The 27,561-nt window shown below is 43.3% G+C and overlaps 1 protein-coding gene across 4 annotated transcripts in view; it reads right to left on the reverse strand.

Moving 5' to 3' along the window:
• The window catches only part of LDB2 (LIM domain binding 2), a 167,225-nt gene extending 149,663 nt beyond the window's left edge, over positions 1 to 17,562 (reverse strand). For all 4 annotated transcript variants that reach the window (XM_063310250.1, XM_063310248.1, XM_063310249.1 and 1 more), the window contains exon 1: positions 17,346 to 17,562. In XM_063310250.1, coding sequence (XP_063166320.1) covers positions 17,346 to 17,477 — 132 coding nt within the window. In that variant the 5' untranslated portion in view covers positions 17,478 to 17,562. The remainder of the gene's footprint in view (positions 1 to 17,345) is intronic.
• Positions 17,563 to 27,561: the final 9,999 nt, after the last annotated feature.

Raw genomic sequence — 27,561 nt, forward strand, 5'->3', positions numbered from 1 at the left:
AGACCAAACTGGCTTTCTCAAGTTTATAGCAACACTTAAAGCAAGACAAATGTTTATACCGTCCCTTGGTTTTCCCTAAGGAAACCATGTTTGTGCTTTTAATATAAAGGTAAAATCTCTTTCAAGTTCAGCTGGAATCCTGGTTGGCTACATGGATCAGTCCCTGCAGTTTTCTTGGCAGCAATACTGAAAAAGAAGTAGGATGCCCCTGCCTCCCTCCATCTTGTTGTTCAGCTTGCCAATCTGGCCTACAGCCCTGTTATTCCCAAGTGCTAACAAAGCCCGACCTGCTTCACTGCAAAGCCCATCTGCACCTATACAGTTTAAGTCCATTTTTTTCTCCCTACAGAGAATCCACTGCATGGGTATCTGGAGGCCAAAATGAAAGAATTTCTTTGGAGCAGCCTGGCTCAAGAGAGCTGTAATCAGTCACTCAGTGGTTAGAGATCTCTAGGTATCCCTGAGGAATCATGAACAATGATGTAAATACTAGCCAAGATGGCTCCCCAAAGCAGGACTCTAATCCATCTGGAAGGAGCAGCTGACCTACTATTGGTCTGAGAGATGATCAGGTACATAAGTAAGCAAGTAAATAAAGTCTCTTTGACTCCATGGCATGTATACACAGTTTTACTGGTGACCATTTAAAATGGGGTCACCATGGCCTTGCTCTTGCCTCTGATCAAACCACTGACAAGCGGGCAGCTGGGTGTCTGTCTCCTTGTAAGCTACAAAGGATATGCCAGAAGAAAAAAACTGTCGATCCAGATCGGTCTCTGGAGAGCAGAATAATGGATATTTGGCAACATGCAGGCTTGCTTATGTTATTGACAAATCCATCCCCATTACTATATTATCTTACAGTGTGAGCACAAGGTACTAAGTTACCAAAAGCTATTTAGCGAGAACAATAGCCACTTCTTTGAAGTTAACAACAGACAAGACACATTTATATTTAAATGAATGAGTGTGCAGCAGTTAACAACAGTTGGACTGTTTTAGATCTTTCATCACTTGGATTTTTATTCTTTATTTTTATTTCTATTTATAGTATTTTTATTGTATTTGATTATTCTGATGGCTTTAATCATTTGTTGTAAACCGCCCAGGGGCCTCCGACGGGAGGAGATGGGCGGGGATAAATTAGATAAATAAATAAATAAATAAAATAAACAACCCCGTCCACTTACTCATACATACATACGGTACTTTTTGGAAGAAACAGGGAAGCCCGTGTCACATTAGGAACACTGACAGCATGGAGTCAAACACCACCATTAATGGCCATAGTTCTTCATGGTGTGGCTTCTCTCCTATCAGCATCGATGTCAAAAACATTTATTAATCCATCAAAGCAATAAACCAACACATTTCTCAGCATAACATTTGAAAATGGGAATTCGGAGTTCCTAAAAAAATGTTCTCTGTATAATGCTGGTATTTTCATTGCAAATGGAATACAATATCATGTTCAGTGTAATTAGATTTTTTCGAATGAATTGATTTTCTACTGTTTTAATTAAAACCCAAGAAAGCTGCCAATATATCAAAATAGTATTTTTGAAAAAAAATAATACTTTAGCAAATTACATTTACTTACTTATTTCATTCAGTGATTAAATGTAAAGATGCCATATGCTGGAACCATTTTGATGACCCAGCAAAATGGATGTTAACTGATTTATATAAACAAGACAATGCTGAATTCCAGAGATAGGATACAATATATATGTTATTCTTTTCAAGTATATGCTTTCAGTATTTTATTTTAACTAGATTTTCTTATCATTGTATTTCTCCACAGGCCGTCTGGATACTTGTTCAGAGCAGGACATATGAATTCCAGAGAGAGAGTTCTTGTCTGTTCTTCTATATTCTCTTCTTCCTTTTGTGATCAAAACTCAAATCACAAAAATAAAAAATGGGGAGGAGTTTAGAAAATTGTTATTTGCTGCAATGTACAAAGATTGTGCTCTCTAAATAATAGCGCATTCCAGAATGGTTACTGAAACTACCAGCTTGACTTTGCTTGGATTGATTATTTTACCGTAAAATAGTATGCATCTGCTACCACTTTATTTTCCAAAGATTTACCTTTTCAGCAGTGTGCTTCTTCTGACATACTGCGGGGATGGTTGGTTTGTAACCTACTAACCACAAGCTATAGATAGTTTGAACTGAACTCTTAAATTTAAATTCTTAAATTTAATCGAATTCATTCTTTTCCCTTGCAGCTAAGTATCAACCCACTCCGGGTGATGCCTCAGGAACAGGCTCAAAAACATCGTAGGGCTGGGTGGCCTCTGAACACATGAGGCGGCTGCAGAGGAGTGCAAATAACACGTAAAAATTATAATTCCCAATGCAAGTCAGAATGATCTCTTCCAAATGTCTTTTGAACAAATGCAAGGACAAAAGTGAATGGAATGAGAAAGTTTTTTTTAAAAAAAGCTTTGCTAATTGGTTAAAAACACGGTTTTTTTGTTTTGAGCAGGACTTCCGTGATCCGTGATTATTACAGGGTCTGAAGAGACTTTGCAAAAATCTCTTTTGTATTCCTGGTCCAGAGTGGTTTATATCTCTGCTCAGACACTCCGCATCACCCTCATTGAGAGGCAGACTCCTAACACAGTTTGCCCTGATGGCTTTAGCCCACGCTGCTATCACCAATAACCAGAACTTTATAGCCATTTGCAGAGAAGAGTTGAATATCGTAAAAGAGAACAGCTGGTCAAATATAACATAAGCAAGTTAAAAGAAGCCCAAAATAAAACCAAAGGAGAAACATTATCAGTGAGAAGACTTAAAAATCATGGACATTATTCTATTTCATGGGAAATAGGAAGTCCAATTTCTGAGGACATCCTCTGTAATCATCAGTCACCTGAGCAAAGCTCAGAGCCAGGCTGGCGCAGGAGTGAAGGTGTTGGGCTGGGATTAAAGAGACCCAAGTTTAGGTCTCAGCCATAGAAACTCACTTGGGGACTTTGGGCCAATCTTGTTCTCGTCCTTGAGCTCCTGGAGGAAAATTGGGATAAAAATTGTACAGGAGGGGGAGGAGGGGGAGGAGGAGGAGATTGAGAAGGAGGAGGAGGAGGGGGAGGAGGAGGGGGAGGGGAAGGGGAAGACAGAACCCTAAAAGAGGCTCAACACAGCCAAAATATATTTTAGATAAATTGTTCTCAGGACACAAGAACATGAGAAATTCTGAAGCAAATTCTGCTGCAAAGCCTTTTACAGATTTGAAGAGAACGTGCTATGCAAAAAGAACAGTAAAAATCAAAATGTCTCAAGTTCAAAAGCAGTCATGGCTCCTCCGCCTTGATCAGATTGTGCAAAGAAACTGAAAGCTGATCTTGGGGAAGGAATGAGCGAGCCATGAAGAGGGGACTTGCAGGAAGAAGCCTGGAGACTGCAGAAAGACATGATAACTGTCTCAAGGATGATCACGTAAAAGACAGGCCAGAACTGTTCGAGTTGTTCCAGAAGTCAAGATCTGCAGCAATGGGTTTAAACTAGAAGGAATCAAATTCCAGTTTGGTATCAGGAAAACATTTCTAATGGTAAGGGCTGTTCAATAATGAAAGGCTGCCTTGGAAGGTGGTGGACTCATCTTCATTGGAGACGCTTGATGACATCTCTTGGGGGTACAATAGTGGTAGATGTCTGCACTAAAAACTTTGGACTGGATAATTTCCAAGGCATTTCCCAATTTTTACATTCTGTGAGTCCATGAAATAGACCTCTGGACTAGTCTCCTAGCCTCAGTTCCACAAATGGTACACTGTTGTAGGGAAAGATCTACAGTGGTGGACACACATGGAATCTTTCAAGGAAGTCAACCAGACATCACTTATATTCTCATGAAATAACCCCAGGATTTGTGGGATCACACGCAAGCTTTGAAATCCTATCAAAGTGTCATGCTGGTTTTAATGTTGCCTTATCCCAGTGTGTTCTTCATGATATATCCAGGCCCAACCACTTAAAGGCCATCTTTTCATGACCTGTTGATATTCTGTATCCTATCTCACCTCTAGGAAACAGACAGACATAATTTCCCTTTTCAATTTGCAGGAATATTTTTCCATGGGGAGCAAATCTCTTCAAACAAGGAGAAAGTGGGATACAAAGACAAGAGTTTTATGTTTATTCTTCATTTACTTCATTTATTTTATTTTACTATAAAATAAATTATAATTTATTGAAAGAAGAATAGAAATAGTCCTCTAGATGACAGGGACAACTTTTTGGGTCCCTTCGTTTTGCTGCTCTGCAAAAATAAAATGCCTTTGGGGGCAGAAAGAATGAGCCAAACAGTCGGGTCAGTCTCGCTCACTGGCCGAGGAGGCCCCGAGCACTTTCAGCATGAACTAATTCAGATTCATTAGCGCGCGTGATCAACTCCCCTTCCTTCTGTGCCCAGAGCGGTCGTGACTTTATAACGGACTTCTCTGAATACAGGAATACCTAATGTTTCAGGTTCTTCCTTTTTTTTCCTAGCAGTCTCACTACGAAAAGGATTTTTATTTTTTACAAGGCATGGCTGATAAAAACTGTCAGCTGGATCCCCATCCAAGAGATCTGTTAGCACAGGATGCCACAAAGGAAGTCTAGCCCTCAACTAGAAACAGTTCCTTTCGGTATAATTTTCTCTTGCTTCGTTTCCTTCCCACAATTCCACGTTGATCTTCATAGTTTCTTTTACCTGAACGTCCTGCATGTACAATACTGCACGGAGATGCAGAAAACAGGAAAGCTGAACCAATCATGCATTCTCTAGGTTGTCATTATAACTCTGGAAACCAGAGAGTGGACTACACAGCCATGATGGTGTGTAGAAGTGAGAACCTGCTCTTTTGTGCAGAAGCAAATTTTCCCCCAGTCCTTCTTCAGGCTGCAGACCTGAATTTTCTTCAACTCCAACTGTGGCACAAATATGTCTGCTTTATTTTCACTTATTAAAACTGATTATTAATCCCTTAAAGGCTAACATTGCCATTTTTCTTACCTAAATTAATCAATCGAATTACTTACATTGAATGATTTTTCTCCTTAGAGAGTATCACACATCCCTGAACATCACAGTTCAAGAACAGTTCTTCAACTGTGCTTTAAACTGCGAAATTACAATAAATATGTAATTACAGTATGCTTAAAAAATCACAACTCAGCAACAACCCTTGAAGGGGGAGTCTCAGCCATACGTAATTACTTTCAATATGCTCAGTGTCAGAAATAGATACGATTGAAACGTAGGAGGAGAATAAAACAATGCCACCCTTTCGAACGGCTCATTTTCAGATACAAGGCAAATATAATTCTTCCTGGAGCAATCCAGCTGAGATCAATAAACTGTTATTGATTCAAATGTAGCCTAAACTATAAGCACAGACTTGGTCAAAAAAACAAGCTCCTTTTCAATCTCCAGTGGAAAAAGAAAACAGTATCACCAATTCTTCACCAACCACAAGTCTGGTCTAGTGCAGGTGTCATGTTCCCCGTTGCAAGGCATACGTGCATCACAACGGGGAACATGCACATTAGGTAAGAGGAAGGGATAAGCGTAATCCCTAAATCACTCAAGCACCCATATCCAGAAGGGAACCCCCAACACAATAGATAAGCCCTTCAGACCAAACTTAGCACCCATCAAGAGGCAAGGGGAACGCCTTCCCATTTCCCCCCGGGGATGCATTCACACCTCCCTCAGGCACGCATGTCCACAGAGTAATGCCCAACATAATGGGAGCACCCATCAGGCAGTAATTAATGCCTATCAGAAGATCGGGGAAACACCTTCAGGGGACGCACCCGGTCTGGACGAAGACAGGGAGACAAAGGAGATCGCCGGGATCGCCCATCAGCTGACACATCGAGGTCTCAAGCACCCATCCGGTCCTGGCTCGAGGGTGGAGAAGCACAACGTCCGCCGGCAAAGTATAAACAGGGCACCCTGTCACCACCTAAGGATTCCCGTCTTTCTCTCTGCACGCATTCCGTTTCAATAAAGCCGGAAATCCTTAGACCCTCTAAGTGAGTCCGTGTTTTATTCGAGGCGAGGCTGCCTTGACAGCAGGCTTATTTCGGAAGGTGACCCTATTGCAAAAAAGGAACACCCTTCTGAAGTCAAGTTTGACTCTGGGCAACAATACAGAATGGGCTTGCTGTTGCCCTCCTCAAGATTTCTTTTGGAACTTGCCAGCCTAGACTTCTCCCCTGGGAACTTCCTGGTGGCGCCCCATTCAAGCATAAACCAAGCCTGACCATACAGACATTCTGGATTTAAAAGGTTATTAAATTTTTCAACGTATAGGTAAAAACTAAAAAGCATGAAACAAAACTAAAAACTAAGTAAAAACTAAAAAGTGTGAAACAAAAATCCTACAAAGAAAGAAAAAAACTTTAAAAATGTGAAAATACAAAGAAGACTGCTACAGAGTGATTCTGACTTTCTACATAAATCAATATAGATATACATAAATCAATATCAATCTCTTACTCTAATTTAAATTAAAATAAACATTATTTCTATAAAGCATTTCAATTCTCAATACAACATTCCCCTCTAAAACAAAATTTCCTTCCCACTTAAAGAACATTAAAAACCACCTTTTCAAACAGGTTAAGTTTTTCACCTAATAAACGAACAGTTAAATATTATCCTTCTTCTGACCATATAGATTTTCAAAAAACCCTCCGTAAGCATGATGCGCTGTGTATGTTTCCAAATAAAGAAGCAGATTTATCATAAGCCCTGCAAAGGGAGGAAGGGGGCTTGTGGCTTAAAATTGTTCTATGAGCTTTCTAGGTGGGCAGAACAGGGTTGGGTGGACAGCAGTTGTAATCAACAACCTAGTATTGCGCGCAATCTGTGATGAGTAATAACAAAACGGTTAAAACGGCAAACAAGGAAAAGTGTGCGCTTTCTTCTTGAATTGGGTGAGACTCCAATCATGGTGGGTTGACTCAATAAATTCCACTTAAGTCAAGGCTTAGCATAAGGTGTAAAAGCCATCCCACCCCAAGGTTCTGCAGAGGGGAATTATGTGACAAAACAAGAGTCAGGAGGTCACCGTGCAAATTACTTGTGTTCAGTATCAGGAGGGATGGAACTACAAAAGGGCAGAGTTTGCACAGCGTTTTCCCATCATTGTGGGTAGCTGTGTGCACCTATGATCCTGAATATAATTAATGTATGGCACTTCCTGCCACAGGACGTAGCGTGGTGATGCTGAGACCACCAGCTTGGTCACTGTGTTAAACAAAATGTTGGATACGAGGGATCAGAGGGCAGATCAAATCTAACGAAGCTACATAAAAGAGATTCACCCCCCTCCCCCTTCTGGAGCGTATCACAAGTAGTAACTTCCGATCCTGCTGCTTCGGCAAGAAAAGTTTCTTGTCTCACCAGGCACATTCAGGTTTAGCCTGCCTGTGAACCCGAGTCAATTCCCTTTCCCCAATGTTTGCGTAAAACAGGAAGTTCTTAAGTCGTTAGGTGTTAAAAGTCGTTAAGGTGAGAAAGAAACACACAAGCACAAGAATAGGAACAAAAAGCAGGAAGGAATTTCAAGCAATGGAATATATGCCACAGCCAGCATGTCAACTGTAGTCATAGATTGTTTTTAATGTTTTGATTTTTTTTAAATGCCACACCTTAAATAGAGACCCTGTGGCTACCAGGCCTCTTTTGGCACCTGCTGCACTCAGGTCAAAAACATCATGCAAAATATGGCCCAAGATTCATGCTCATAACCCAAAAGTATTAGATCCCATCCTCTACAATCTGCCTTTTTATCATTATTTGTTGCTATGATGACGATTAGGAGTGGTAGCAGTGTATTTATTCCTCTCTCATTTTTTTCTCACAGAGCAACCAGAACAGTTTAGTAAAGGATAGAAAGAGGCATAAATAAAACCATCCCAATAAAATCAACAACGTGGAAAAACAAATTACAAAAATTGAAGTTTAAAGTTTTCCCCGAGGATGACCCGGCTGGTATGCAATTCACAGTTTGGGAAACCCAGATGTTGATACTGAGCACAGAGTGAAAGATGAGAACCAGAACTTTAGTGTTCAAGGGCCAGAGATAAATCTCCCATGGTCCCCTCTACAAGCTGGAACAAAACCACCATCATGCTGTGGCTCCAGGTCATCTACTGAGTGATAACCCATGACCAACGTGAGACATCTGTGAGATCTAAGAGAACATCACAGGCATCTGGGAGATCCACAAGAAGCAATATGGTGATATTTGCCTGGTTTCTCTCCATCATGGACATCCATCAGCACAACCAAGATTACATGCTATATAAATTTGTCTGAGACCAATGTGAAATGGCTCCAGGTAACTGGGTTCTTTCCACCATGTTTGCAGCTAGATGGCCACCACTCTTAGTAGCTCCTCACCCCAGAGGAGATATTGTCCAAATTCTCCAGAAAGGCCTCTTCTCTTCCAAAATAGTTATTCTACTATCTCCTTCAAGATGTAGCTGTAATTCCCTTCTCCACAAAAATGTCCTGATTTATTGGTTTATTGTAGCCTCTCTGTTACATAAAACATCGGTGGATGGCTTTCAATATGAAGGAACAAGTCTATCAAACAAAAAATGGCATGAATGGAAAACACAACTGAAGCAGCATTAAATCAGGCTGAACAAAATTAAAAAGCCAGGGAAAATTAAACAGTCTTTCAGTAGTGTGGGAAAAACACTTTCTCCCATCGGTCACATACTTCCCTGCAGGTCCTAGAAAGGGGCATTGGCTGGGGGGGCAAAAAAGTCAAGATGGCAGCCGCAATCACCCAATCAAAGGCTGCCCCTTTTTAACATGCCCTGCCACCCTCTCTGCTTTTCAGGAGTGATTGAGATTTCTTGCTGCAAAGAAACGAGGAGGTGAGAGCCCCATCAGCCCGAATGGGGTTTCTTTTCATCCCTTCTCCATCCTCTCCAGACTCAGGGACCATGAATGAGATACTCAGCAGTGGTGGAAAAGAAGGAGGAGGAGAAGGGGAAGGGGAAGGGGAAGGAGAGGAAGCAGCAGCAGCAAAACTACTACAGCGAGTAAGAAGCAAGACTGGGTAGAAGTGTCCTTGAGCAAGGCAGCTGGGGAAAAATATCAGACTTGGAATTCCAAATATTTTAAAAGAAGGAGATGTCAACTGATACAGGCACTTACTCCAATAGAGGGTTTCTCAACCGTGGGAACTTTCAGATGTGTGGACTTCAACGCCCAGAATTCTGGGCGTTGAAGTCCACACATCTGAAAGTTCCCACTGCTCCAATGCATGTTGAGATGGACATCCCGATACAAACCCAATCCCAAAATATTGCTCCAAAGACCAAACCATCAATCCCAACATCTACGCCTGCCTGTAAACCGACTGTGAGCGGACAGCAACAGATTTCAGTTGGCAACAGCTCTGAACATTTGAAAGAGGACTGGAACAACGGAGTGTTCTACAGCCTTCCGTTTTCAGGAAATTTCATTCCCATGATCAGGGCAGGCGTTCCAGTGAGTCACCAAAAACCAGAGACCAGGCCTGCAGAGAACACTGTTCAAGTTGTGACATTTTCATTCGAATGGCTCTTTTAACAGGCCCAAAGGCAAGGCTGCTGGGAAAACCTAATTACTCTTCTAACTCCAGAAAAAGTCCACTTCCACCAGTGGCAATAAGGTCCTTGCCATCCTTCATGCAAACACAGAAAGGGACAAGAACAGGGCAAGGCGCACTTTCAACCCCCGTTCACTAAGTCTGGCGCATGGAGAGGCTGAAGAGGAGATGCGCTGGGCATTGTCTCCACTGCATACGGCTCTCCCCAAAACCTGGAACCTCATCATGTAATCATGCACAATGGTGTGTTGCACAGGAGCTGTGCCTCACTAAAGCCCACACAAGACCAGCTTTCCTTATTATGACTCAATGAACATCTGGAGGTTAGAAAGAGTGCCACAAAGCAGTTGTGCAAGGGTTACCTCTAGCTGTATTTTCTACCTCACACATTTGGAGAATGGCAGGGAGGTTTTCAGTCCATCCACATCCCTGTTCAACGGGAGAGAAATACTGAAACACCCACAGTGGAGGGACAGATTGTGAAGAAGGCAGAACGGGCAGAAATAGCAAAGCTAACCTGTTTGGTCAGGACAGAACAATACGTACTTCTATAAAAGGCTGGAAACCTTTTAGGGACTTTTTGCTGCAAATGGAAAAGAGTGAATTGATGGTTTCTGGATCTGATGATTGAAAAAGGGTTGAATAAGGGGCTGAAGGGGTTTTTGGATTATTGAACGGGGAGGAGGGGCAATGAATTTGTCCGTAACTGCTGAACAGAAGGTCAGAAATAGCTTACTTCTTCTGGCTCTTATTTCTTTAAGTTTTTTCTTTCTGTTACTCTCTGCACTTTTTCTTTTTTCCTTCTTTATATATTTTCACATTCGTCTTTTATCTTTGTAAAAACTCTTAATAAAAATTATATATATATATATATATATATATATATATATATATATATATAAACATAAACATAAACATAAACATAAACATACAAACATTCCTGTTCATAGTTTCAGGACCTGGCCTCTCCTACTATATGCAGGGGAATCCACAAATGGGGGTCTGCATGACGCAGCCAAAATAGGGGTAGGATTTATATGTGAGGCACATGACAAGGGGCGGGACTCGACCACACAGTTTTGGCTGCTACCTTGAGCTAGTTAATTCCCTTCCCTGTGGATTCATTGACTGCATGATAACCCTAGTTATTTAAAAGTGGATTTTTTTTTCTATGTTCCTTCCTTAAGGCTATAATCTTGGAAATGGGAAACAGTGTCAAAATCCATCATGATTGAGCATTTGGTTAAGAGTGCAAAGGCCAAAGGAAATTAATTCAGTTCAGTTCAGTTCAGTTCAATTCATATCAAATTCTTTCTTTACGATCCAGGATCAGCAATAACAAGAAAATTCTTGATTTGTTTGCTTTTTATTTTTTCCCCCTGCTCTTCCCCATTTCTTTTTCAGATAGGTATTTTAACAAAGTAATTGGGGACAATGTATAGTATTTTTTTCTTCTTCTATGCTTTTTAAGGCATGCTTTTCCTTTTATTATATATCTGCAGCATAGTCATTTTTGCCTGTGCTGTGGACCCTCAATCCAAGATCCATTCTGCTCTTGGAAAGTGCCGCCATCTAAAGGGGTCTTGATTACTTCTAAGGATCTTTTGTTCTAGTTGAGAGATCATTAGAAGCAAATTTCCCACATTTGTTATGGTTTTGCTTATGCAAATCTAAAGCCTTCAGGATTTAACACTGTGCCTGCCTACCAGTGAGTAAGCTCCTCTAAACTCTGTCAATCTTAATTAGATATTAAAAATCTGGTAACTTAGTCCATATCTGGACCCATCAAAGAATATTCGAGGAAAAAAAAAGTGAACCTTGCGTTGTATACATGTGTTGGTCATGTTCAAAGGAGAAAGTTATGTTTTAAGTTCCTTAACTTTGTTGTTGGAAATCTGTTGCTCTAATTAAGGGGAATCTTAGAAGCTCAGCTAGGAAATGCCAGTTCTTGGATGGGTCATGGGAATCCCAGGGCTGTTTGCGAGACTAGAAAATGGAACATAAATCCCAAAAGAAGCTAAAGCACTTCATTTGCATCTCCAAGAAAACTGCATGGAAAATGCAGCTTATATTTCCTAATGTATTAGAATTTCAACAGGGGACAGTCTCATTGGTGATGGCATGTGGAAGTTATATGAAGGAAGTAAATCTCCAGAGACATCTTTAGAACTAACATTTGAAGGGCAACTGGTAGAACATCAAAAGATAAAAATTACCTCTCTGAAGTTGCTTTTTCTTACCTTTATCAAACTACCCACCCTTCAAATATAGCTAGATGCCAACTTGCAGAATTCTTCGCAATGCTGTGTTGACCAAAGAATTCAAGGAATTGCTTTACACATTTGGAGGGCACCCAGATTCATGAACATTGCTTTAATTGCATTTGAATTATATGAAGGCTTTTACCTCATTTTCCTCACTGTTAATAGCTAAAACATTTCAAACCATTTTTCTAATACTGAATTCTTCTGCCTACAGCCCACAAGTGCATCTGAAAAAAATACATTTCACCTGGCTTTACTCACTGTTAAAGGAGGATGGGGTAGGATATCATCATAGAGTTGTGGAGGAATGTCAGGCTATTCAAGCACAGGGAGATGCCCCCATTCTCAAGGGAAGGTCCAAGTGAGCATCCTTCTCGCATTGCTGGACCAAACGCTTTGATTCACGTCATACCTTCCCCACAAATGCTATGACTGATGCCTTAGTGGCCAACATAATTAAGAGCCAATGAGAAAGCTCAGTGACCAGCACCCCAGTGAGGGACAGAGCTTTGGGCTACTTGAAAAAATACCCTGAAGAGCATGCTCAAGCTGAGTTCCACTCCTGGAGACCCATCCATGCATTTTTCTTGGCAGGGTTTCGGAAGTTCTTTGCTTTTTCCTTCTGGAACATTCTTCAACCTCCCAGGTGAGTTACAACCCCAGATTTTCCCATTGGTCTCCTCTCCAAAAATTAACCCAAACCATCCCTGGGTAATTGGGAAAGTTGGCTGATTTCTGTCACCTGCTGAAGTTTTGGACACCTACCAGTTCCTGAAGTGTTAAGATCGTCAAGTCTCCTCTAGCTCAGATGGTGAAGGTTAAAGGATTCAACCCTCAAGGATGCCCCTTGTGCATTAGAGGACAGAGCTGGACAGCAGCTTTTGATTTATTTTTTAAAAAAATCTCACACCTCTGGTGCCTATTTCCACATCTGCATTTTTCCCAATGCATTTCCAAACCATCCTCATTAATTCTGAACAAGATTGTTCAGATATTGATCCTAGCAGTAGATAAAAGAGAAGTCTCTCTTGATTGCTGGGAACTTCATGGATACATCTGTGTAGTTTCTTGACAACAACCCTGCCTTTTCCTGAGATGTTTTTCCATTTCCCAGTCTTGCCTGCAGCTCTGGATTTCCTTGTGGCTTTCCATCCAAACAGGAACCTACTTGGCTAACACAAGTAGCTAAGATCAGCCTGGTCCTGATGCTTGGTAAGGTCACAGTTGGGGTGTTTTCAATTGGAATGGGGAGTTGGAACCTCACCCAACTTCTTGCCCAAGATTTTGCCCCTTCCCTAGCCATCAGAGGTATTTGCAGGGTGTGGTCAAAAAAGTCAATATCGTGGCCATGACCATCGTGAGAGGGAAGCTAAAACTTTGAAAATTTCAATCAATATACAAACCTGGCAACTGGTCAGTGGGCGAAAACCAGCAAACTTGGTTAAAGCATTCCAACCTCAGATTTAACCCTCTTTTTAAAAAGCTTTGATTACTATCTCCCTTCCTCTATTTTTCAGGCACCCTATAACTCAAATGTAAAGAACAATCATGTGCAAAAACAGCTCTTGCTTCCTCTGTGAAAAGGGAAAAACGTATCACCTAAGGATAGATTTGAGGGTTTAATTTACACTGACTTGGTACTGGTAAGAAAGATGATTCTCCAACTTCCATCAAGCACAAGCATGTCTCAATCACTTGGAGAAGTGAAGCACAAGAATGAACAGAGGAAACACCCAATAATACATTTGCAACAACTAGCAATATTTTGATTTCTACCTTATGCCTGACTTCCAAACCAAATGTAAACTGAAAAATGCTGAAAAATGTAAACAGCTCCTCTAATTCTAAACACATTGACTCAGGAAACCCATCCCACACAATTCCAGAGCTCTTATTCTCAGACGCTGTTGGGGATCAGCAGCCACCCTGCACATCCCCAGTCTTTGCCCCCCAAGTGAAATTAACCGTGACACCAGATACCTTCAGGTTGAAGGACTTTTCCTATTTCAGACTGACAGAAGTCTCCACATCTGTCAGCCCAGCTCACTGCTACAACTGGTAAGGTTTATACTGGTAAGTTCCCTACTGCTAGCATCACAACCTTGAAAGAACATTTTTGCTAGACAGGAAACAAGCACCCCGAAAATGGGTTTCAGGGAGCTTTTTCTACCACCGCAAGATTGCTGTGATTTTGTTTCCACTAATTGTTAAAACTTGACCTTTCATATTTATCTGATGCTTTTGAGACTTCCAGGAACTGCATGTGTCATATATTCCTTACTTCCCTTGGCAGGGGCAGCAAATAGCCAACCAGGGCTGATGCTCGGGAATGCCAGAGTTGTAGCCAAAATCAGAGAGTTGAAAACCCTGCAGAAAGGGAAAAGGGCAATTCTGCCTAAAAACTTGCATGGGTGTGCCCATTAAGTCACCCGCAAAGTTAAAGAAGCTTCTTGGAAGAAGACAGTTGCGAAACCCTTCTACACGGTTACCAAGAAGACTTGATGGATGTGCCCATGAAGTCCACCAGAGTTAAGTTTATGTCTTGTGATCATTGCCACAACCCTTCAAAGCACAGAAGCGAGGTTGCCCCTATATTATGTTTAGAGGAAGGAAGAGTTGAAATGGAGAGAACAAAGGCCCACCAACCAGGGGCATCTGCAGGGGGAGGAGGCTTCAACCAAGTCAGGATGGCAGCAACGACCGACCGACCCTGTGTGTGGCCAAAGCTCTGCCTTTTTGTGTGCATCTCAGTAAACAACCCAGCCCCTTCTAATTCCGTATTTCATCTTTTCAGTTACTAAATGACACCAGCTCAATAATGGTTTGTCGACATTTCCATCTAACTAATCATCCAAATGTCAAACTGTTTTAGAAATTCTTCACCCAAAAACATCTTAGGAATCTTGGAGAACTGAGGAATAGAAATGTGTCATGTGGGTGCCAGCAAACTTGCTTTGTGTAGAAGAGAGCACAGCTCAGATTATTCTTCTTACTAGAAAAGGTGTGGTGGCCAGGTAGCTCAGAAGCTAGCAGGTAGATGGATAACACTCAGAGGATGCTAAGTGTGGGAGAGACACCAGGTCACCAGGAATCTAAGAAACCCGTCTCCATGGTGTCTGATACATCAGTTCTGTAACAAGGCAATTAGATGCTATGGAAAGAAAATTTTGAAGTTCAGGTTAGTTGTTACGATTCTGCACATGTTCTAAGGCATCCCATAATTTCTGGCATGAAAAGACTTTCCAGGGCTGAGATAAAGTCCTGGCAAGCTCAATCAATTGCTGAAACATTGATACTCAAGATTATTGACAAGTTCACAAAAGCAAAATGCTGCACGAAAACGTCTACAATAAAGTACATACACATTCAGGTTTAATACAAATACCTCTCTTTACCATCTAAAATTGCCAAGTTTCCCATTCTCAAACTGAAGCGATGACTGATACAGGACTATTTCAACAGACTTTCGTTTAGAAGGTACCCAAAAATTAGAAGGCTGGTCATACCTTTTCAGACTAACAAATGCAATTAATGTGCAATAAATATGAAATGCTTGCTTGTGCCTCCTAACAACATTTGTTAGTCTGAAAATGTGCAACCAGCCTCCTGATTTTTGGACACCATCAACTAACATGGCTTTGCCTCTGCCATGTTTAGAAGGCACCCTGATTTTTCGTCCTTAGAAACAGAGCTGCTACATGTAGTTATGAAGACTCACTACCAAATGCAAAATGTTAATGACAAATCTTTCAATCCTACTCCCACATTTACCACCTGATTCTGGTATGAAACCACTCCACAGACTGTAGGAAAACCCATGTACAGATAACCGGGCAGTGATCCTAAGTTCCGACATACGGCCAATTTCGTGGTGAAGATCCGTTCCTTATGAAGATGACACCCTGACGGAATTTTTATTTCTCTATTGGTGTGTGTACAAGAGCAGAGCTGGTGGACCTGAAATCCAGTTACAGGAAATTTTGAAGTCAGCAAAGTTTTAAGAAGTTTGTAAAACTTAGAAGAGACAGGGAGATTCATCATTGTCCTTCCTAAGAAAGAGACACACGGGGCGATGCAAGGGGTAAACAGCGAACAAATTTATCTGACCACAGACTAAATCTTATCAATTCACGGAACGGTCTTCCATGTCTATAAATATATTTTTAAAAACTTTCTCTAGGGTAAACAGAAAGCCAACTCACAAACAAACATCTTGCAGTCATGGAAAAATCCAGTCGCCAAATTCAAGCTCAATGGCCACAAATCACAAAACATACTTTGCAAGCCCACGCTGGTGGAAGGGGGGGGGAGGCGGGGGGGGGGGTGTTAGGAAATGCTACTAAAGATCTGCAGAGAAGTATCAGCAGGATACTTCCCTTATTCCCAAATATTTCAGTAAAGCAGGATTGCCCGAAATGATACGGAAATGGAAGTCCGGTGGCCGTCGTAGCGCACGTAAGTTTGGTAGCTGGGCGAATTTGAGAAACCCCGAGAAACAGCATCTTTCTGGAGCGTTTGTTTGGGCTGGCGTGAGTGCCACCGGCCCCCCAATTCGACAAAGAAAACGGAGCTGTCTGCAGAGGACCAAACCCCTAACCGTCCCAGTTTTAGCACCTGGAAATCCCCGACATTCTCTCCGGACACCAGTCAGAGAGCAGGCCAGGGCTTGCTCCCCAGACCCCCAAAACCCGCCGCTGGCTCGACGGCTGGGGTCCCCTTGCACGCCTCCGCCGCCCGCCCAACCGGACCCCGCGGCTTCATTTTGCAAGGCAGCCACCCTCCAGCCCCCAAAGGACCTTTCCAAAAACGGAGGGCCCTCCCAGAGAGGAACTTGGAAAGGGACAAAAAAGTAACCGCGAGCCGTGGAAACCCGCCCGGGACCAATCCGGCCCGGGAAGTCCCGCTTCCTGCCACCGATCGCAAGAGCGACTCCAGGTAGAGAGAAGAACCGTCCAGGATGCCTAATTTCTCTCCCGGGCGGTCGCGCCCGGCCAGCCTCCCAGCAGAGACCCGCCCCCCCCCCGGCCCGTTGGGGGCCGTCGGATCCCCGCAGCCCTACTCAGCAGAACGGGGGGCGAAATGTGGCCACCGCTTCACCGGGGCATTTCCGCCCGCCGCCGCGACCGCCGTCAGCAAGTTGGGCCAAGTCGCTGCTCGCCTTCCCCCCCGCCCAATACAGGCAGCTGGCCATCTGCGCGGGCGGGTGTGTTTGTGTGTGTGTGGGGGGGTTACAGGTAACCCCCCCCCCCGCCCCAGCAACTGAGCCAGCCCGCCGCTGAAATGCTGCGATGCTGCCAGGGTGCCCGGAGAAGGGACCGCAACTGGCGGGGAGGTGCGGCTTTCGGGACCCCCCCCCCCCGCCGCCCCCGCCCGCGCCCGCGCCCGCCCCGGGCTGCGGAGCTGCGGCGCCCCGGGCCGGGAGGGAGCCGGTCCCGGGCGCAGCCCGGCGGGCGGCCGCACTCACCTCGGCGCGCGCCTGCAGCCGCTTGTTCATCTCGTAGATCCGGTACTCGGGCTGCACCATGTAGGGCGTGTGGCGCCGGTAGAAGGGGCCGAAGGGCGAGGAGTAGAAGGGGTCGTGCGGCGCGCTGGACATCGTGCCGGCTGGCCGGGGCTGGAGGCGAGGCGCGCCGGAGGGGAGCGCCGGGAGAGCACATGGGCTGGGGCGCTGCGCCCGGAGAAGTCAGTGGCTCGCGGGCGGGGGAGGCGGGCGGGCGGGCGGGGAGGGAGGGGGAGGCGCGGTGCGCGGCTGGCTAGGAAGCGCCGCCGCTGCCACCGCCGCCGGAGCCGGAGTGGGAGCGGGCGCGGGAGAGCCCTGCGCGAAGGGAGGGAGCGCGGGCGGACGGGCGGGGGGCCGGGAGGCGAGCTCGCCGCCTGGTTGGGGGAGCGGCCGCGGCAGCGCCGGCAGGAGCGGGGGTCACTTCCCGGCCACCCGGGAGCCCCGGCGGGGGACGAGCCAGCGATGCAGGCGGGAGGCAGAGCGAGCGGGCGGAGGGATGGAGAGACCGCGCGGGCAGGCGGCGGGCACGCGCGCGCGCGCCCCGGCCCGGGGGAGAGCCGCCCCCCCTCCCCGTGCCAGGCGAGGACTCCGATGCTCGCTCGCTGGCTCGGCGTCGCCCCCTCCCCTCGGAAGAGGCTCGCGCGGGCCCGGCGGGAGGGGCTGCTACCCGAGGCTTCCCCCGCCGCCTTGGCGCGGGCGCCGGGTTGGGGAGCGACGGCCGGCTTCCTCTGCGCCCCGCTGCCCGGCCCAGGTCCCCTCCCCCCAATGGAGCGGCGGCTTTCAAAGGAAGGGGGGTTGGGAAGACGAAGCGGGGGGGACCGTGGGGCGCGGCGCGGGCAGGGCAGGGCGGCGGAGAAGCTGCGCCGAAAGTTTGGGAATTGGAGCGCCGGTCGCTCCTCCGAGGCGGTCCGCCGGGAGGGGTCCGTCCGGCGTCCCGAGGAGGACCTCCCGGGCCCCCTGGCGCTGAGGGGCCGGAGCGGCGGAGTCCCCGGCTCGCGCGTTCGTCCCCTGCAGCCCGAAGCCTCTTCGGAGGCAAGCCCGCCCGGACGCAGCTGCTGAAACAAGCGCTCTGAACGCCGAAGGCGCCGCACAGCAGCTCTGCGAGGTCGGCCGGTCAGTGTTGGCATACAGGTGCGCAGGTAGATGACTGAAAGCCAAACAGCAGTCCCAGCACAGTGGTGCGGTCAAAGGCCTCGGGCCATCTCGCGCATTTTTTTAAGGCCCAGCAAACCTCCCCGCCTGCGGTGCTATCTCTAATCTTTTGCTCCGCGTTCTGACATGACAATTCTTCAGAGAGTTGTTCGTGGTCTGTTACAGGCACACGTACGCCCACACCCCCAAGTTCTCAGAACCAGCGGGGTTGTTTCCAGAGGCAGTGGGGCGTCTCCAGCAGTTACACCAAACCAAGGAGAATGGCAAAGATGGTGAAACACATTCCTCGGCATTTTGTTGCAACCGAAAAAGGCATTCCCTCTGAAGTTGAGCAGTGCAGCCCCACCTTCCTCAGCTCCGGTACTCGGGCTGCACCACGTAGGGCGAGTGTGTGAAAGTGTGCGGATGGCAGCTGTGCAAATCATTTCAAAGGGCCGCAAGCAAAATGCCCCTACCAGCGATTTGCACAGCTCTGGCATGGATAATGCAATCCAGACATAAAATCTAGAAATGCATCCCAGTCTTGTACTGGATCATCAGAGAACCAATCTGGATCAGAAAAAGCTGCCGGCGCTGAGCTCTTCCGCGTCCGTCCCGTAAACAGCATCAGGATGGGCAAACATCTTCCAGAAATTCCAAGGATGGGAAACATTTTAAAGAAATCCAGTAAGCCATCTCCTCCTTGAGCAGCAGCGGGCCACACAATGACCCTCGATGATCTTGGAGGAAAAATGCTAGACGGAGTCCGACTTAGTGAGTGAATGAAACACCACCAGGAAATCCCACCTCTAGAATAGATGGAGAAGTTTGGGGGGGAAATCTGATGAAGGCAACCTCAAACTATTTCTTGCAAGAATGCTGAATTCAACTCGGTGGAGTCTAAAAAGTACATGAAGTTGGTAGTTATTTTATTGGAGACCTTAAAAGAAATGAGAGTGATAGCTCAAATGAGTCTGTCAGCTAAATAATGCCCAAATAAATAAATAAAGAGATAAAGAGGTATTTCTTTCCATTCACTGATAAAGCTGGAAGACATCCGGATGACATTGGAGATGTAAGCAAAAGCCAGCAATTTTTTTTAAAGTTATTTCTTTATTTTTTTTAAAACAAAACCATCTTTAATCTTAACGAAAAAGGAAATGAAAAAATTAAAACTACAAACTAAGAAGGAAAAGCAAAAAATCTCTTATATTTTACACTTACCAATAGTCACTGTTTTACCAATGGGTTCACTGCTATGAGATGAACAGTACCAGAAGTTATTGTAAGATACCACAGAACCTCTGCCATAGTAACACACGTTGCTGCACCCTTTGATTAGTAGAGAATATTGCCTTTTCCAAAACAGGTAGATCACGCATTTCCAACAACCATTCCTGGACATCTGGAATAGTATCTCTTTTCCAATTTCTTCATATAATTCTTTTAGCCACCTCAAAAGCCAGCAACTTTGAATCTTAACTCCTTGCCAGTTTTAGTTTTATGGAAAAGAGGTGTGTATTTTTGGCATTGCTGGAAAGAACTGTTTCTCCATCTGGTATTTTACATCCAAGTGTCATTTGGATGTTCCTAGATTTTAAAAAGTGAGTTCCCTTGAAGACTTCACTTCTCCCCTTCCCTCTTTCTTCCTTTTCTTTCATTCATTCATTCATTCATTTCTAGACTGCCCCACTGTCAACAGATTTTCAGTGCAGTAACGCAAATAACACTGCAATTACAGTAAACAAGAACAAAACAACTAATACGGTTCCTATAAAATCCATTTTTAAAAACCCATTATAGTATCTCCCTTCAGGTAGAGTGAAGGCTTGAGGGAATAAATTTGTTTTCGTTTCCCTGCAAAAAGCTGGGGGGGGGGGGGGCTGCTGCACAGGCCTCTAGAGGGAGCAGGTTTTACACTGTTGTGGTAAGTGATGCTGCTTCTTTCACTCCACTATGTGAAGATGGGGACATGTGCACTTTTTCTGCTGGAAGTGTTTCGCTGATGTTCTCTGAGCCCCTCCCACTGCAGTCCATCTCACTTGCCATTTTGGAGAATCAGCACTGTTGTTGGGGTGGGAAGACCAAAGTTTTGGTGCAAAACAAGCTGGACGTCTAGCTTTTCTCTTAACTGGCAAGATCGCTGAGGCCAAGTGGATGGAGTTACCCTGTGCTTGGGCGATGCGCTTGGGTGAACATGGAAGCAAGCGATCAGCAAATAATTTCTTACGAGACTTATGAACATGTTCTTCCAAAAAAGGGAAGCTTAAATGCAGGACAATGCAAGGCAAGTGTTTTATGGTAGAACATTTTGCAGAAATCCCAACTGTACCATGAGAGACTGGATTTCAGATGTTGAAAAACAAACTGAGTTAGAGCACGTGGATGAGAGGAAAGAATTACAACTAAACTGGAGGAGGAGGAGGAGGGAGGGGGAGGATTTGAGGATTCCAAAAAAATTGAAGTCTGAGTAAAAGTAATTATAAGACGTCTCCAAGGAAGAAAATAAATGAATAGAAATCTCTGCAGAGCAATCCTATGCACTGTGAAACTCCACGGAAGGACCCTATAATTCAGTTTATGTTAGGCAGAGTGCCTAGGGACAGCTTGTAGACTTTTCCTAATTGTTCTTGGCTCTCTGTTTCTCCTCCTCCCCTCTTTGATTCCAGTTGGGTAACTTTAGCTCAGGAAGGGTAACAACAACAGCTCCAGCAGATTGAAGGCTTCCTTGATACTTCCCCTAAGATACTGCAGGACTTCCTCCTTTCTCCATCCCCACTCAGAAAGCATTGCTAGAAGAGTAGCCTGGTAGCAGAATTTTCCATCCCTCGGTCTCCAGTTGCTAGTTTTGTAGAGCCTTAACCCCAACCGTATATTCTTGGGTACCATGATGCAGTCCATGTCCTCATTCATGCCAGATCTGAATCACGTAGCTAAAGCAGAACTGGCTGGAATTGGAATAAATGAGATGATCAGGAAAACTGACCCTAGCAAATGATTGTTGACTCATTCAAAAGTGAAATGTATTGAATTGCTTTGAATACCTATTGGAAATGCAGAAGCCCTGTGTTACTCTATGCATCAAAGTAGGTATTGGTAGCATCTTTAAGACTATCCAACTGGATTAGGCCATTGCTCACGAAAGCCTAATCCAGTTGGGTAGTCTTGAAGGTGCTACAAAGCTCTGTGTCTATTTTGACTACCTAGAAAATGTATGAAATGAAAAACAGGACCCTTGGTAGCTCTTCAGTGTTGCCCCCCAGTAAGGTACACCTGGCACCATCTTTATTTCTTTCTGCTATCAAATAATTTTTTATTCTCCTGGACATTTTAATAACGTATTAATGTTGCTGTTATCTTTTAAGGTTGTTATTGAAGATTTTACTTGCTCTGCCTGTAGTATTATTTATTGCACTTTGTGCATTTTATGTAATGTTTTAAGGTGTGTTTTTAGCTTCCTGACTTGCTTGAATGTTATTATATGCCACTTTTGAGATTTTCCTACAGCAAAGTGCTATACACATGTTTATAATAAATAACCAATCAGTATTAATTTAATCTTTCTGAGAAGTAAAATAGAAGTGTCAGGATAAATGAATAATGTGAATAAGAAAAAAAAAACTAAAAAGAAAAAAAATGCTTCAAAAGCTCTGTGCCTGAAGATTTTAAATAAAATTGTCTCTTCAACAAAGCATTGCAACAAAAACTCTGAACCTGAAGATTTAAATAAAAGTGTCTGTTTTCAAAATGAAATGTGTAAAAGCAGGTAGAGAAGAGAAAGGTAAGAACTGTGATAAATTAGAAACTAATCTTATTAATTGTGATAAAAACGTTTAGATTTTAAAGCCTTTCAAACAGAGCAGACACAAAGTAATTAATTTCAGAACTTTGAGTAAATAAATAATATATAGAAAAATTCTGAAGGAAATGTCAAGCTGCAAATGAATCCCTTGAAAATCATTGCATGAATCAATCCAGAGCTTGTTCAGGGACCGGTTCCTGTTCACATCATCTCAACCCAAGCTGTTCTAAATATTTCAGAATGAAAATATCCCACAGTCAAAAGAGATTAATTGAACCTTACTAGAAGTGTGTTCCATTAATTTGGAAGAGTTTTGAGCTCAAGACGGATCTCCTTCTAGGTTGGAGTCGGGGTGGGGTCAGAATCTGCAGGATGTTGGATGTGAGGCCGCAGATGCCCCTGGTTTCCAGCTTGGAAACTTCTGGACTGTTCAAACCAAGGATTTATAGCTTGAATGACTTCACATTCAAAAAGTTGCATGCACCACTACCGCACCAACATTTCAGCAGAATTCTACCAAACCCTACAAACTAAGTCAGCTTCTGCAAAAGCTTTCTTCGGGGAATTTTCTTTGGAATTTGTGACATGAGAGCAAAAAAAACCACACCTCTATTCAATGAACAACACCTTAAACATGACCAAAAAGAGTTGGTTTATTTTGTTTTCAGATGCAAAATCAAAAGTAAAATAGGATTCCAAAGTTAAGATTCCCCCTGACTCAGGGTAGATTTTTCAGAACACAATCTCTGTAGTGTTTCAGGAGGATGTCTTAGTGAGAGAGGGCCACTAAGCCAAGAATTAAGTCAGACAAACCAGAAATACCAGTTGTGATGGTTCCCTCTGGTTGAATATTGTCCAAGGGATACACACCATGTAGAAGATGGTTCCTTCCCCCCTGAAGTCTCAGATCAACCTTTTTACTGCAAACTATCGTGGTTTCAGTTAAACTGCCCTTTCAGCTCACACTAATATACTAATTACAGTCTTATATGGACAGATATTGTGATTACAATGATCTGCCTTTGAAAATAGACCAGAAACTTCCTGTATAGGTAGTTAGTCCCCAGAAAGGATGCTTAAACAATGAAATGGGACTGGCAAATATAATTATGCTAAATATTGACTACCATTCTTTTTTGAACTGGAGGAAAGGCATTAAGCAATGTTAAATGCGTTATTGTTCTTCCTTTCCTTTTTCCCCCTCCATTTCCTTTTTTTCCCTTTTTTTAAAAAATAAAAGAGACATTAGCAAATATTTACAAGATTTTTGAGGTTCTCTTGAAAAGATTGAAGAACCAAGATAGCAGACACATATTGTGTACTTTGAGGAACAATAAAACTGTTAGGTGAAATACATATTAAGACATTGGGAAAAAAGCCGCTGGGTATGTTTTTTAAATGAACTATAAATGTAGTTTCAGCAAATTCAAAGTCAAGAAGAATTCTAACTGGCATTGGAGACATTAACTTCATCTGCAAAGAGATGATCACAAATGATGAAAATAAGAGTACCTTACACAATGTGATGCAGTGTGAGATTTTTCTGATTTTAAATGAGAAGATCCAAATCTGGCCATAATTAAACATGTAGAGATCAGTGAATAAGTGTAAATATGTCATTATGCCTAAATGCATATAGTTGTATTTTAAAAAATAATGTTATTGTGCTTAACTAACAAAGGAAAAGTATAACTAGTATAATGGAATTAATGAAATAATGTAGCTCCAAAGTCAATAATTGTCATAATAAAAAAGGAGGAAGGGGCCTGGAAAATTAGGCTTCATGCTTGAAAAACGATAGATTTACATTCTGCCTTTTCTCTAGGAACTAAAGATGCTTTCTGCACAGATCTTCCTTTGTATTATCTCAACAACAACTATGGAAGCTGACCTCTTGGCCCAATGCTTGAGTGCCTACTTGCTGTCTTGTACACATCAAAAGCAATGCAATCACTCCACAGCCTGGGGCTGGGAGCCGCGGGCATGCTATGCAAACAGCTTACTCTCTTGAATTCTCTTTCTCTCCAATCTCTCTGCTCTGGGGAGGGGTAATAAGGTCAGGCAAAGGAGAGATTGCCTACAGAAATTGCTTGCTTTTTTTCTCCCTGCCTCTCACTGAGCGGAGAGATTGGAGAGGGATTTCAAGAGAGTTCTGCAAGCCATTTGTGTAGCGTGCCACAGCTCCCAGCCCTGGGCTGCCAGCACAGTCTCATTGCTTTTGATGTGCAGAAGAACAAACAGCTTACTCTCTTGCAATCTCTTTCTCTCCAAGAAATCTGCTCTGCTAGAGTGGAAAAAATTTAAAAAATATGGGTAGGCACAAGACAATTGTTGCTGAACAAATGGTAAGCAAGGGCTACCTGTAATGCAACTTGTTTAACATTTGTTTAACATGGTTGATAACTAATAAATATACAAGATACATGGAGATGTTATCCTTCTTTATAACTTTTTGTTTACACATTAATAAAGACTATTTCATAAAGACTAGCCCTTCCTGAGTTCCATCAAGTGAATATATAGATGATACACCACCCTATCCTGTGATAACTGATTTATTATGTGCCATCAAGTCAGTGTGGACACTTAGTGACCACATAGATGATCCGCCCCATACCTGGTCTTTTAGGACTTCTGATGGTCCAGCCATGGCCACTGTGACTGAATAAGGTCAATGTAAAGTTTTAGTCTAGTTGAGGATGACACCTTATAACTTCATTCATTCATTCATTTATTCGATTGCTATAGCTGCCCATCTCAGCAAGTGACTTTGGGTGGCTTACAACAATAAAACTATAGAACAACTAAAACAATTACAATTAAAACACAAAATAAGTATAAAGGCCTGCCAAGTAAGCAATGTATGGATGTTAATATAACCAAGAAACGGGACCATTCACATGCTCGGGGCCCCAGGCCCGGGCACATAGCCAGGTCTTCACAGCCTTATAAAAGGCCAACAGGGTCGGGGACATCCTAATTTCTGGAGGGAGAATATTCCAGAAGGTGGGTGCTACAGAAGAGAAGGCACACCTTCTAGTTCCTGCCAACCAGCATTCCCTGGCTGATGGGACCTGTAGCATACCCAACCTGCCAGATCGAATTGGCATGTAGTTCATGGTGGTTTTTTAATCTAAGCTCTATCCAGGTGTAATCCTAAACAGCTTTTTCTCCTGAGTGGCCAAAATCACTTGCTGTGAAAGTGAAACTACGTAAAACATCTAAGGACAGTTTACACCTAAATGCAAGAGGACTTATTCAGTATGCTAAAATCCAAGGTTTAGTTGATGGCACCATCAGTCAAAAAAATTAGATACAGCTGATGGCTAAAGTTGTAAAGTGTTGGCTTATCCAGAATATGTTACCTAGACGTCTGGTAGAAACCACAAAGATGTTGCACACAATACCATGTCATTGCAGAAAAGATGTGCATGACATCCTTTGGCCTGCTAATTCCTCTGTGGATACCCACATTCCTCCATAAAGGTCTTGGTTTCATCAAATAAACTGCCACTTGATGGCAACATGAAGTTGGGTCTTCTCTTCCATGTCCTTCTCAGGTGGAATCATTTTTATGTTGGTTGCACCCCCTCCAGCCACCTATTCCCCTTTATATTTGTTTTTTAAATGACCTTACATTTTAGAATAGTATTAATACAATTGTTGGAACCACTTTGGGATTTCTCTATGGAGAAGTGGTATAGAAATATTTTTAATGAATGAAATTATCTTTTGTCCACTTGAAATCTTGAGCAAGACAAGTAGTTTGCTTTGCTACAATGAAATTTTCTGTGCACCTATAATTTAGTTGGCATCTTGAGATGTTTTTACAAAGAAAATATGAATGCTGTGTGAAGAGTTGCAGGTGACGTTTAATTATTTTTCTTAACTTTAAGAGACCCCAGAAAAGGCTTTGGAATACTTCAAATCTTACAGCATTCTTTAACTTATTTTATAATTAACCCAAGAAAATGGTGAAATAATAAAATAGCAAAATTTCAGATTTTCAGAGCAGTTCCACTAATAAAAAGAGAACAATGCCTATGCTGAAAACACCACCAGATTTTTTAAAATAAGTTGTATTACAATATAATTCATATTGTCTTGCTGTTGAAAAATATCTATGAATATTCATCACAGGTTGTAGGAAAACCGATTCTAAAAAGGCAACAAAAATAAGGTACCTTGAATGAACTGAAATTAAATACATAATCTAAGATTTAGATTCTGTCATCACAACTTTCAAAAATTAGCAATATGCATAGTAAAAGTCTTCAATTATTGTATATGACAATATGCATTATTCTTTTCTTAGAATCAAGGAACAGTAATTGATCGATCAAAGGCAAGTCTGTGGTAGCATTTTTTAATCAGTATCATTACTGAATGATAAAATATTAGCATCAGCGTTGGTTAAGAGGTTAAAAAAATGTGGTATATGTACAAAAATCAAGGGAAAAAATTTACTGGTAGGTAACTGATAAAGTTTCTTCAGCAAAGGATTGTTACCTTGTCGTGGTGCTGGAGCTTGAGCACCTCAGTGATGCCATGAGCTAAACCGTGAAGGGCCACCCAAGACGGGAAGGTCATGACAGAGAGGTCAGACTAAATGCGATCCCTGGGGAAGGTAATGGCAACCCACCTCAGTATTCTTGCCGTGAAAACTAAATGGATCAGTACAACCAGAGATATGTCGGTATACCATCGGAAGATGAGACCCCCAGGTCGGAAGATGGTCAAAATGCTACTGGGGAGGAACAGAGGATGAGCTCAACTAGCCCCAGACGTGATGACGCAGCTAGCTCAAAGCCGAAAGGACGGCTAGCGGCCGACGGTGCTGGTGGTGAACGGCGAATCCGATGTTCTAAGGATCAACACACCATCGGAACCTGGAATGTAAGATCTATGAGCCAGGGCAAATTGGATGTGGTTATTGGTGAGATGTCAAGATTAAAGATAGACATTCTGGGCGTCAGTGAACTGAAATGGACTGGAATGGGCCACTTCACATCAAATGACCACCAGATCTACTACTGCGGACAAGAGGACCACAGAAGAAATGGAGTAGCCTTCATAATTAATAGTAAAGTGGCTAAAGCAGTGCTTGGATACAACCCAAAAAACGACAGAATGATCTCAATTCGAATTCAGGGCAAGCCATCTAACATCACAGTGATCCAAATATACGCCCCAACCACAAATGCTGAAGAAGCTGAAGTAGAGCAGTTCTATGAGGATCTGCAGCAC

The sequence above is a fragment of the Candoia aspera genome, chromosome 8 (genome assembly GCF_035149785.1).
Source record: "Candoia aspera isolate rCanAsp1 chromosome 8, rCanAsp1.hap2, whole genome shotgun sequence".
Lineage (NCBI taxonomy): Eukaryota > Metazoa > Chordata > Lepidosauria > Squamata > Boidae > Candoia > Candoia aspera.